This window comes from Anser anser (assembly GCF_964211835.1).
Source record: "Anser anser genome assembly, chromosome: 21".
Lineage (NCBI taxonomy): Eukaryota > Metazoa > Chordata > Aves > Anseriformes > Anatidae > Anser > Anser anser.
Window position 1 is genome coordinate 11,415,982 of NC_139742.1, and position 13,241 is coordinate 11,429,222.

Below are 13,241 nucleotides of genomic sequence, written 5' to 3' on the forward strand. Positions count from 1 at the left end.
TGGTTTTATGGTGGGGACTCCCATCTCCAGAGAAGCTTAGTAAGATTTCACCACAATTCAGAGGCGCTAGCGCAGAGCATTTCAAGATTACATAGAAACACCTGTTAGCCTAGGAGGGGGAAAGTAAAAAAAGAGTATAATGGTTCATACAAGAAGCAATATTATAAATGGATGTTGATTTATAAAGAAAATCGATTTCTACTGTAAATATCACAAATTTCACTGAAACAAGACTTTTTTTTTTTTTAAACAATCTACTCATAATTAAGGTCAATTTTATCAAACACATCCAGTGTGTTAGCTGACCTAAGACAACTGATGCCAACCACTTGAATGCTGCTGCTCCAGGACACAAGCAGAGTGCAACCTTTCAAAATTTGAAGGCCTTTTCTCACCAGGAAGTCATCACAAATAACTTACAACCAAAACTAAAAACAAAACAAACAAACAAAAACTTTAAAAGTTCTGGTATTTTCTATTGTAAATTTTAAATATTCTCCAACAGTTTGTCATATCCACTGGAACTTACTCTACAATTTTTCCAAAACGTAGAAGCTGCATTAAGAAGTCCCCAGAAAAGCACCAGAATTCCAACAAGATCCAGAGGCCTTTAAATGTAAAGCACTTAATTATTCTGCCTAACCTTTGGCAATTAAGAAATACAACACAGATGTACACAAAGTTCTGATGTTAATATGCACATTTGACAATTACTATCCAAGCATTTTCGTGTCTAAATATTACATACAAGTAAAACAAAACACACTTTTATTGCTGCCACTGAACAGCACAAAGTTAAAACTTTTTTTTTTGATGGTGCCAATAAAAACCCCAGGAAAAAGGGATTCTGAGACTATAATTTGCACTTAGGTGCTTTAAATCACAGTCAAGCAGACAGAACATTAAGAACAGTATGGTTTTTATTTTCTACAGTGGTTTTATTGACAAGCTTATTTTCTTGTAAAGTTTGAAAATCTAACACTACCTGTCCACATAGAAGGGGAAACAAAACTTGGTCAAAGTCTGTAGAACTTCCTGTGGAGAGAAAGAGAGATAATTTATACATCTAATGGGACCAATAAATCTAATATTAACCACATCACACAATTTCACAACTTTGCCCTGAAGAAAGAAGAGACAGATGAAGAAATATGGGCTTTATCAATTACATGGAAGGAGTACCAGGCAGTCAATCATGTGAAATAATAAACATGATCAAACTTCATTAAAAATGAAAAATTAATCAAGATTCACACATGGGCAGGCAGCAGGAGCCATCCAGCAATTCTCCAAAGGGTAGGAGGAGGTTGGGTTGTCGAGTGTTAACACCTCTCTGGGGACACTCTCTACCCTGACCATATGGATCATAGTGAATAACACCAAACCACATGGGCTTGGCCTGGCAGGACCACTTCTGCTGGCACAGCTTTTGCCTGTTACCTAGGAACAGAGGTCTGGGGGATTAGAGAATACTTCCTAACATCAGCAAGATAAATAACGAAAGATAAAGCCAATAGGTCTCATAGCAGGAATGTTTAACATTGCTTACTGCTATTAGAAAGAAAATCTGAGCGTTAAAAGACCAATTAAAATAATGTGTATTAAAATAAATACAAATTGTTTAATGTGCAAACCATTTTCTAAAAGTTGCAAAGCAGCACCACACACAGAGAAACTTTTAAATATAACCTCTGTATGATCTCGAATAAAGAGCATGGATGTGAAAACATGATCAATGTTTTTAATTAATAAATCATTTTCAACTTTAAATAAAGACGGGCATTAAAAAGGCAAAAATACGCAAGTACCAAAATAGTTGAGTGCAGAGACAGAAGTAATCTGCTTACCTTGTATCATTCTATAATATTCAAATTTTGAATTCTGCAATGCAAAATCCACCATAAAGGTCAACCCCGTTTGCAGACCTTTACTACCAGCCTATTATTGTCCATTCACCTCCACAATGAAATATCTCAGGGCCCAAAACAAAATATATTTCTTCTCTCAACTGAAAGAAAATCACCCTGACTAAATGACAAACCTGATAAATTCAATGCTTTTCTGGCCAATAGTAATAAATTATCACCAATAACTAAATTGATGCTTCTCGCTTCATTTATTTCCAAAACCAATGCCATCATTCAACAAATAAACTACATCAATCTAATAACCTATTCAATGAAGCAGAAAACATATTGACTCCCTTGCAAGAGCATGTTCCTCCTACATAATTCAAGCAAGCACATCCCATCCTTAGCAATGGTTTCAGGCTCAACTGCTCCTAGACTCTTCTTTGGAGGTTTCTTGACAACTAAAATGTGGCAAGTTCTTAAGATTTCAGGCAGAAACAGATAAGGAAACTTTGACTTCTTGACAGTTTATTGATAGATTATTTAACAACCTTCTGTTTTTAAAGTACAAGAAAGAATCTATTGAAGAACGGCATGTAAAGAATGAGCTATACTCCTTCCAAATTCAGCAGGAAACTTGCAAAGCAACTATACAGGTTCCAGAGTAAACTCTGCAGAAATATGCATTTTGATACAAAACAAAGCCTTCATAGTAAAGACCTCATTAATGTGATTGGGTTCACCCTTGTGCAGCCTCACTGACTTCCACAAGGATCAACAGCCTCCTGCACAGCGTCAATTGCTTCTGCACAAAAACTACACCTTGACAAATTTCAATTATTCCATGCTTCTCCTCTACCCATTACTGAAAACTCAAAACATAAAATAGAAAAAAAAAATCAGAATTTTAAAACAATCAAAATTATAACTGCAGGAAAGTAAGAAGTGCCTATATTTTTATTTGCCTTATCAATCCACGTTCTCCTTAAAGTACCAGCACTTTTCTATTTGTTTAAGAAGCAAAGTAGCCACTACATGCAGTTCTGAAAAAAAAGCAGTGTTAAAAAGTAAGTCATCAGTCACCTCAAAGTAGCACAACATATCCTCTTCATTATTTTGATGAGGATTTGAATAACTACTGTAACTACAAGTAAAAACACTTAAGATAAAACACGTTACCATTTCATCAGCATCATGTTATTGTAGGATAATGAAATATATTACTCAGAACTTACTCTGCAATTGTTTCTTAATATTTGTGGCTTCCTAAACACAGAAAATGAAATTCTCATTTCAATAGGGAATATATTGAATTTATACCACTATACAATGCCTTGCCTTTCAACAAAAGGCTTTGCAGTGATATTATTATGTAGCTTTTATGTTATTGGGCATATTTTGCCTCTTGTTATATACCAATATCTATCTGTCTTGTTTTACAGCTGAAAAATTGAGACTAGTACAGGTTAATCAGACTTATTTCTAAATTTTAACTATGAGAATATATCACATACAGAATTAGGTTTTAATTAGCAAAACTGCTGATCTTTTGCATGTAAGAAATACAATTACTGAATACCTGTTCAATTGTTGCTCAAGTTGCAAGCTTGTTACTATAAAAATGTCCTTTTTTAAATTTAAGTACAGCTCAGTTTGAAAGATTAGCACTGCCTACATAACATACAGCTTCCTACAAGTTGTCTTTAGATGGGCGGCTACTTAAGTCCTAGAAAAATCTCTCTAAGACCCCAAACAACAACAACAAATTAACAAAATAAAAGCTAGAACCCCTCCAGGCAGCATCTTATAATCCCTTTTCTTTTTACCTGACATGAAAGATAGCAGTAGTATCAATAGAGTGTTTTCTTATTTTATTCCCCTAGGCCTATATTCTTTAAGAAAAACCTACAAAAATGTCACTAAAACAACCCCCCTAAAAAGAAAACCAAAAACCAAGCAGAGAACAACAACAAAAAACCAGCCAGGGCTCGCAGCTGATAAGCGTAAATTGCCCAGGAGCTGAAACCCTTCTCTCCAGGGTATCCCTTGCCAGTTTTCTGGATCAATCCCCAAGTTTATATTTTCACAAATCTTTTTACATGCAGTTTGATTTTTAACATTTTAATGAGCAAAAAGTGCATCTATAGCAGCCAGTCACCACAGTTAAAGTGCAGGGCATGAACCGTGTCCCTGGAGGGACGGAGCCCAGCCGTGTCACCGGCGGCTGGAGGACATCCACCACCTGGTTCCGGGTCCCAGGGTTCCGACGCTTTTCATAATCAAAACACTGCTGACATTATAAACCCCACATGGGTTTTCTAAAATCCTTCCCAATCAATAAAGCCAGCACATAACTTATTGGAGACAACACAGAGCTCATTGATTAAGTTTGGTTTCAGTAGCAAAGTTTTCAAAATAAATGAGCCAGGAAGAGAGCGCTCAGCCCTTTGTGTCACACAGCAATTTATGAAGGTGAGGCAGTCTCTGAAACGATTTCTTCTCCCCTCCCTCCCCCCACTGATATACTTTAAAAGCGTATGGAAAGCAAGGTTGTTAAATACACTCCTGGCTTATGCCCTGAATTATCTCTGTATTGAGGAAATAGTAAAGAAAGCTCAACGTTGCTGAAAAAACATTTTGTATATTTGCTTGTGAATTTAATATGCAAGCTGTATTTTAAATCCGACTTTTAAACCTTTCGCTGTTTCCACCTTCAAGCCTAAGGAAGAACTTCGGAGCCTCTTAAATATCCAGGGCTGCTTTACCACTGCTGTCCCAACGAGCAGCAGCACCAACCACCACGAGCAGCAGCGACAGCCAAGTGCAACTGCTAAAACCAAACGCAAAGCGATGGTCCAATGCAAGGACAGCAGGCTGGCAACACCTCTGCCCTTAGAAAGATGCCTGACACAACAGAGAGAGTCAAAGCGAACAAGAAGTCTGGGTAGATGTTGCAATGAAACAAAATTAAACACAAGCAGAGATCCCTGAGAAGATGTTAATGATTAAGGCAAGACACTCAAATATTGATGCGAGTCAGAGCAGGGAAACAACACACCACAAGAAACACCACGCTGGGGATCTGTATTTGGAAAACCTATTGGGGAACCTGAGGAAAAACATGGCAAAGTTGAAAAGGCTATCCAGAACCCAGACAAGACCTTCAGCTGAGGCAACATCGCAGAAAAAAAGCCTTCCAGAAGCGCGTGCATTTTCACAGGGCAATTCAAACCCTGCCAGACAACGGAGCACGGCAAATATGATGGGATTTTGCATGGAGAGAAGACATGACTCAGTGATGAAAAAGCTGCCATAAGACAAACACTAAACAGAGAGGGGAGGAAATACAAATAGTCTTCATCTTATGCAGCCAGAAATACCATCCGTGTCCATGAAACCAGCAAGAAAGGCATCCTCTTTGAACGGATGCCACCAAGAGGGACCACAACACATCCGACCGCTGCGGGACCGAGACGACCCCGAGGGCTGGCGGGAGCAGGGTCCCTGGCGGGTTTTGTGACACCTATTTCAACTGGTAATTAGAGAACAAAGCAACTGAGTTTTAGAAACTCAAAGCTGCCATGAAGTGAAAGTAGGTACTAACAGAGAAACTGACCTTTAAACATTTTGTGTATTCATTATTTCTGCTCAGAAACAGCACCAAATCCGAACACAGCCCAAGTGTTAGTACAGCCCAGAAGTGCTGGGATGTTAACTGAAGCAAAATATTACCCGTCTCTTTTGAAATTTGGGCTGGACTTTAATCTACCTTATTACCACAAATTTGTCAACTGCTTTTATATTTATTTGCATAACTTTAAGTTAACGATTATTTAAACCATCCACTGCAATAGGACAACAGGATTAAGAATTGGAAGGAGTTGCCAGTGCACCCAAATAACCAGCGTAAACCTAGCAACAACGCTATTTAAATCCCAAGAAAAGTGAAAAAGAAAGTGCAGAACAATCTAGAACCCCATAAATCCTGTTAGCTATGACTTAGTCAGAAATTCACCTACATTTTCCTAGGAAAGGGAACATCCTTACACGCTTCAATAATAAGCACCTCAGTAACAAGTTCTGCTATTACTTTAAACAACATTTTACAAAGCAACTACCTACAATGAACAGGAAAAGGTAGTCATGTATCATAATTTTATTTAAAGAATATAAGTGTAAGAAAGCAATGCTGGCCACTAATGAAGACAGCTATGAGTAACAATCAGGGATCTGTAAATCTTGTGTTTTAAGATTTAAAGCTCAATTTCCATTTATTAGTAGTATTGGCTTATATTATCTTACATTAGATTCTCCTGAAGTTATCGTTACAGATTCTCATCAATTAACAAATGCCATCTAATTATGTACTTAAAATTCAGAAGCATTCCAATTCAAACAGCTTATAAAAATTAATTTTCAAATCAAAAGAAGGTACACTGCATGGAGAGGCTGGTGTCACACGGCCACAACAAAAAGCTGAGATTTTTGCATGATTACAAAGTACAGGAAGCAAAGAACAATAAACTTAAAAGCATGATTTCTCTAGATTTTAAAGATTTTTTTTCTCTTAAGCAGAACTGATATAACAGACATTATAAATAAATAAATAAATAAAATCTTGTCTGCGAAACATTTGTATCAAATTTCATCCGGAATGCATTTTAACATGGAAATATTTTATATCTCGTAGCAGTATTGAACAGTATTAGATTTTACGATAGTCAAAATATTTTAAGAATAAATTTCAATCAGTTCTCTAAAAAGCCCTTCTACACCCCAAAACCAGGTGCATAATTTGCTTAGCAACATTAATTTAAATTGCCTTAATTTAGTTTTCTCTCTACTTTTTTAATGCTACTTGTATCCCAACACAACTAGAAGCAAATAGATGAACTGATCCTGTAGCGTTCTAGGAATTCACTACCTCTTTTTGAGCAACTACAAAGCTTGAATTAGACGAGTTTTTTCCTACAGAAGTCGCCTCTTCCTGTATGGAGGCCGGGGGCAGAAGGGTACCCCGTATGAAACGCTATCGTTTCACTCAAGGTAACCAGTTGTCCTCAGGAAAATACTATTCTTTAAAAATTAAAAAAAAATGCTTGTAGACACAATCACTGTAAGAGTATCAGCATGAAATAAATAACACTTCCTAAGCATATTGAGGCCTGCTATCATTTAAATATTTTAAACATACAAAATATGTGCACAGATGGGCAACTTTTCTACTTGCATTACTAAAAACATATTTCATGATAAAGCTGAAAATCCCTGAATTTTTTAAACCTAATTGTGACTCTGTTTCTTAGAATTCACACCCCAAGGCCAAAGCTTTCCTGCCACCAGTCCTTCAAATCTGATTTGGACATTACACGGGAGGAGGCTCCAAGCCTCCCTGAGGTCTCGCTCCTTTTACAACACACGCAAAGCCAGCAGATAATGGGCCTACGCTGAATTCACCGCTCCACACAGCTCCTCCTGGGACACAGGCCTAGCAGATGTGATAAAAACTGTGGCAGAGAAGTAGCTCTAGTTTTTGCCTTAATGACAACTTCAACCTCTCAACTAACAGAACAAAAGAACAAAACGACTATTACTTTTTTTTTGTATGAAAAAAGCTGAAAGTAAAGCTGAACTAAATATTTAAGCAGTCTCGCAAAGAGATCTCTTCACTAAGTGCCTTTAAAATCCCTCCAACGAATTTCAGATTTAGTTTTCCTCTAAGACAAATGGATATTAGCTAACGTTGAAAAAAAAATCTACAGCTGTTGTGGCAAGAATCATTGTTGCAGTCTTAAATCACGACGTAGTGAAAAATTATATAAACAAGCATAAAAATCAAGTCCAATTATGTGCATAAATATTGATCTATTGGTGCAGATAAGAAATGTTAATATCAGAAAGCTAAAATAGTAATTGAATTGATTTTAAACATCTAGCGATTACAGATGAGGAATATTTTCACTTCAACATTTAGGAAAAATTAGGTGTGAAAAGATAATTGCATACTACTCATACTGTAAGCCAATTGCCCAGGTATATCACATCAAAACCACGGCTTTAAATATATACATTGGTTAGCATTTGTTAAATATTATAATTCTGGCTTAAGATGACTGGCCCTTTTAGGCATCGCCTCAAATGCTCTATTCAGCTCCCACTGCATACCCACTTAATCAGCAATCATTGTTCTCTGAGGCAGGACTTTGTTGTCAAGACAGGCACTGAAACCTTTAAAAAATTTCAGAACTGGCATAAGAAAAAAGTGATCTTTGTCAAACAAGAACAAATTTATGCAAATCTTTTATAAACATTCACAAACATTTATTTAGCTTTTGAAATGTTGGCCTCATTTGAGAGCATGAAAATGAGGGGGAAGTAGGAAGATGCAAAGGACAGCTTAGAGGCTGGCACACTACATAAATATTCAGAAGGAAGATTATAGGATTCATGTTAGGCTGTCTTAGGTTTCTCCAAAGTCCACATAGAATACCACAGAACAAAACTAACGAGAAGTAGAGCAGATGTTAGACAATGCAGCAGCCCTCTTTTCCACACTCACTTGGCTATACTTCGATGCTTTCATTTTTTCTTTCAATATGGTTAGGTCATTCAAGGATTCTCCTATAGACTCCGTATTGTGGCTACAGAGCTATAAGCTGGACCTCTGTCAGCTTTCCAAAAGTTTGCAATGAAAAGGCATTATGCAAATTCCACCTCTCTTACTCTTTCAGGAAAAAAGCCTCCAGTATGCAGTCATTGGAGTATTGGAAGTCCCAGCCTTCATTTCTGTATGGTTGTGTTTGCCTTAGGGCCATGCTGCTTGTTTTGACAGTGGATCCCCCTAGATAGTTGGGATTAGTCGAGCTTGTTTAGATAAACTTGAAATCAAGGCCTTCTCTAGGTAGACAGCTAGATGTAGCTACTGAGTTTCCAGCTGCCTTCTTCTTTCATCCCAAAACAACTGCAGATTCACAGTAGAGATCACAGCCACAGGCTATGTCACATACATAAGTACAAAATTAAAGGCTGCTAAAAGAAGCCTTTGTAAGTCTTAGTGCTAAAATAAGGAATCTGTACTGCGCAGTTTAAACAAATTATTCAAGAAGCACCAATAAAGGTCTGCAACAGATAGTTAACAAGGTGTGTTCACAAAAGAAATACCCTGTTTGCATAAAATGGGCAAGATCATGATTTTTAATCATTTCTGCTTCATTCACTGTCCAATCTTTTCAAAAATATATGCAAGTAAAAATGCTTTACCAGTATCTGCTAGATTGTCTGGAAATGAGTTCTGTTTACCAAATACAACCTTTAGGATCATAGAAAACCATTATGAAGGTATTATCCCAATCAGATTTTTATTCGTATCCATGACAAGAATGGGCCAATTTGATCTTTATTATAAGCAGATATTGTAAAGCATTAGAACTCATCCATACAAACATAGTACATTAAAAGAGAAGGGGCAGAACTCCAAACCCAAATTAAAAACTAAAAGCAAATCCCACCCGTGTAACCACATTACACCTTTGTAAATCTGCATGGTACTTTAGCCCCAACAGGAGATTCATTTTCCAGTAGTGCAGGAAAAACAGTTTTGACTTTTAAAGACTGCAATCTGTTCTAGCTGGGTGCAAGATTTCACATACTTTTCTGCAGCATCCAGGCACAACATGCAGGAAGGTAAATTAACAGAAAAATTAATCGTGATGCAGAAAAATTAATCGTGATGATGTTTTAAACAACCAAGCAGCTAAAACAAAACAAAACGAGACAAATACAAAGAAAAAAATAGTTCAATGAACTGTAAATATTAAAAATCAACTCCTGTCCTTGGTTAAAGAAAAAAGGTCTGAAGAAACTCACGATATTGAAAGCAAACAGTTTAATTAAAGACAACAGCAGAATTTTATGGTTCAGAAACCAAGGTAAAAATTTGCCATCAACAACTTCTTCACCTTTGCGAAGAGAAGGACTTCAGCACCCCTTTTCTCCCATCTGCATTATTACAGAAATTCTACCATCTCTCACTGCAAAATTAAGTCACTTCAGTGACAAGATCTTTTACAGAAATTCAAGGTATTAAAAAGCATAAGAGAATAACATCAGGCTCCAATTTCTTCCTTCACTGATTACCAAAGAAAATGGTTGAGTGTATACCCAATTCAGTTTGTTAATTCCAGAAATTCATTATAAATTCAATAATAAATTCTCCATTAGTGCCATCCTTAAGAGAAAATAAACTACAGATTAAGAATTCTAACCAACAACTGAGCAAAATACGTAATTCCTGAGAAGTAATGAGAAAAACAGTTTCATCGTGGCATTGTATTTAAAGAAAATGGAAAAACACTTTTAGAAGTGTCTTCAAAAAAATTAGATATGACTGCTAAGAAAAATGCTATGGATATACCAGCACAGTGCTATCAAACACCATAGACTGATACAATTTCATGGATTGGCCTGCTCACAAAGGTCTTCAGTCTGCGATGACCAAGATCTTCCTCAGTGCTGGAGAGAAGAACACGTAGCTCTGTAGGTGCTTTAAAGCTAGTCACTAATGAAGTTAATTATCAACTATGTTAGCAGGTGTTAGCTACTTTTCGCTGGTGAGGAAACATAACAAAACTAAACGACTATCCCAAAGGGGGCAACAGTTGACCCATTTTTAAAATTCAGGAGATCCCATTTCTCAGCCTTACATTTACATCATACCTCTGATAATTCTCTAAAGGAGAAGAAAGGAGAAAACGATGATATACCACGAGGACACCAGTGCTTCCAGGGAAAAAAGATCTTTTCTAACATTATACTTTCAAGAGACGAGATCGAGTCAGCGAACACCTTGGATAACTGAACATTGTAAGAGGATACAGTATTTCAAATTTACTAATACTTTCACAGCTTTTAGATTTCCAAACATGAAAATATTCTAGATGAAATACTGAACCAAAACCTGAAAGCTATAAAAATGTTTTTATCTGTGGAAAGCGGTTTTCACTTGGGAGAGGGCTGGGGGAGGAGACAACAGATACGTAAAAAGATGGTAAAACTTGTACGTAGAAATTAAGTTTTCCAAGTATAAAGCTAAGAACTTTGGACTTCCCTGTGTCAACACAGACTAGTTTCCAACTTTTCTTTATAATATGCTACCAGTTCTAAGCTGCTACCCAGACGTGTGAAAATTTGAGCATGTGAACAGCAATTAATCTCATCTATCAACCACCAACAAACCCTTTCTTTCAGGCTATCTTCCCATCATTCCTTTGGAAAGAAGAAAGAACAAAGAATAATACATGCAAAATAATTTGGGAAATTCAATTAACATATCACACAATCTAAATACTTTGTACTGTACATTTATGAAATTACTCAGACATACTAGAAAGAACAGCAAGTATGCCAATACAGGCCTCGTGATGGTGGCTCTGAGAAATGGAAAATTTTCCATCGGGAAATTAAATTATGTAAAAATCTCAGAATTCCAGTTACACACTCTTACACACTAGTTCTCTTTCACAGCTAAGACAGCAAAGTATTAAAAGATACATCCCTTCCAGAACACGCATTCTATTCTTTTCCTGCATTAGAGTAACTCGGAATTGAGTACACCTGGCATTTAGCACCCTTACGTTCACTAGCACTCCTGCACGGCTTCTGCGCTGTGTGTTCTGCAGGGAACCCCACCCCTACAGCCCCCAACCTATACCGGGCACACGGGCCTGAAAGCCATGCAGAAGACCACAACTGAGTACTTGGTGTTACTGAAGAAACAAATCACCAGCTGACTTCTTTAGGAAATAGCATTTTATATTAAAATTCTTCCTCCAGAAAAGAAGTAGGCAGATAATGTGATCTTACAGCTCAGCGTTGCAGGGGAAGCCAATAAAAAGTCATGCCTACTTCAAGATGTGTCACACATTGTAAGACTGTAGTTAGGAAAAAGAAAAGAGCTACGTTGCCTTGCACCACCACTCACCCAAACTCTAGGAAGTCCCTCTGCTGTCAACAATAAATCACGGAAATCCGCTACCACCTCAGAAATCAACAAACCCCATGTGACAGCAGTCTCCTAGAATTCCCTTTCACAGCCTCCGCACCTGGCTACAAGAATTCAAGATGATCCATTTAAATAACAAAGCACAAGCTGTTTTGTGTGTTTTGATGTTCTTTTACGTGCCTCAGAATGCTCTGCAAATAAAAATTGTACTTTTATTTCCCGCTTGCTTTTTGTCTTTACAACACCATCAGCGGAGCTTTAGCTTCACATTTTTTATGCATTTATACACTGGGGTACGGGTAGACAAGTTGCAAGAGCGAGAATCCAAAGAACAATTCCCTCCTCCACATACTCAGGAAACTTTACAGCATTAATGACTACTTTTGGAGCTACAAAACAAAGGCTCTCCTTACTTCATTAAGAGAGAGACTGAATAGTACAGCTACAATAAAGTAGCAATAGAAAACATTAAGGAAGAAAAAACGCTGCAAGACAAAGCAGTAACAATGCCTGGTGAGGAGTTCTCAAAAATAAAATTAGCCATCAGCTATTCAGGTCTTTAAGCTAGAGAACTAACTCATCCCACTGAACTCTTGATTTAAAAGTGATCTCTTATCAACTGAGGTGTTGTTCAACTACACCATGATAGTTAATATAGACAGGGCATATCTGAGATGAATTCCTAACTCTAACCTTGACCACTCCGCTTACCTGCTAGTGTTTATTTTGATCTTGTTTCAAAATACACTCTACTGTCTGCAAAAGGTAGCATTTCCCACTATGGCTGTGCATACAATAACCATAATAAGACTAACACAAGCTGACAATTTTAGTATGCCTATATTGACCCTATTATTAGAAGCTTGAATTTATTCTTACTCTAACAAAGATACTTTCTACATATTACTAACATTAAAACAACATTTTAAAAATTGTTTATAAACTAATCTATAGCACCAGCAGAGAACTGCATAGTTTCAGAAGACTGAAACAAGAAAAATTTCTAAATTATTTTGATAATGTCCAGGTTAAACCGAAGTAGAATATTATTTCATAAGCATCTCCCATTTTAAAGAATCCCATCTTTACTTGATGTGAATATTTTATAGTTTTATCAATAAATTTAAACATAAGTGATAATGATTACTCACTTTAGGCCTGATCCCACAACCTTTACTCACATGAGTAGTCCCACAGGATTTTAATATGACTACCTCAACGAATAAGGGTTGTCAGGACAGGTTTTAAATTATTCATATATTCACAGATTTTTAAGGCCAGAAGGGACCATTATGATCATCTAGTCTGACCCCTTGTATAACAAAGGCCAGATTATTGTATCCAGTAATATTTGCACTCAACTGAATAATTTGTGGTGAAATCAAATTGTG

General features: G+C 36.8%; 1 protein-coding gene across 10 annotated transcripts in view; it reads right to left on the reverse strand.

Moving 5' to 3' along the window:
* The window catches only part of DENND1A (DENN domain containing 1A), a 193,096-nt gene that overhangs the window by 139,641 nt on the left and 40,214 nt on the right, over positions 1-13,241 (reverse strand). For 9 of the 10 annotated variants that reach the window (XR_014574385.1, XM_083806957.1, XM_083806962.1 and 6 more), the window contains one exon: positions 986-1,035. Coding sequence is in view for 7 of the 10 variants with exons in the window: in XM_083806957.1 (XP_083663083.1) it covers positions 986-1,035 (50 nt within the window). In the remaining 3 variants the exon portion in view is untranslated. Of the gene's footprint in view, positions 1-985; positions 1,036-13,241 lie in introns of those variants that run through there. The other variant, XM_083806960.1, reaches the window with a different exon arrangement.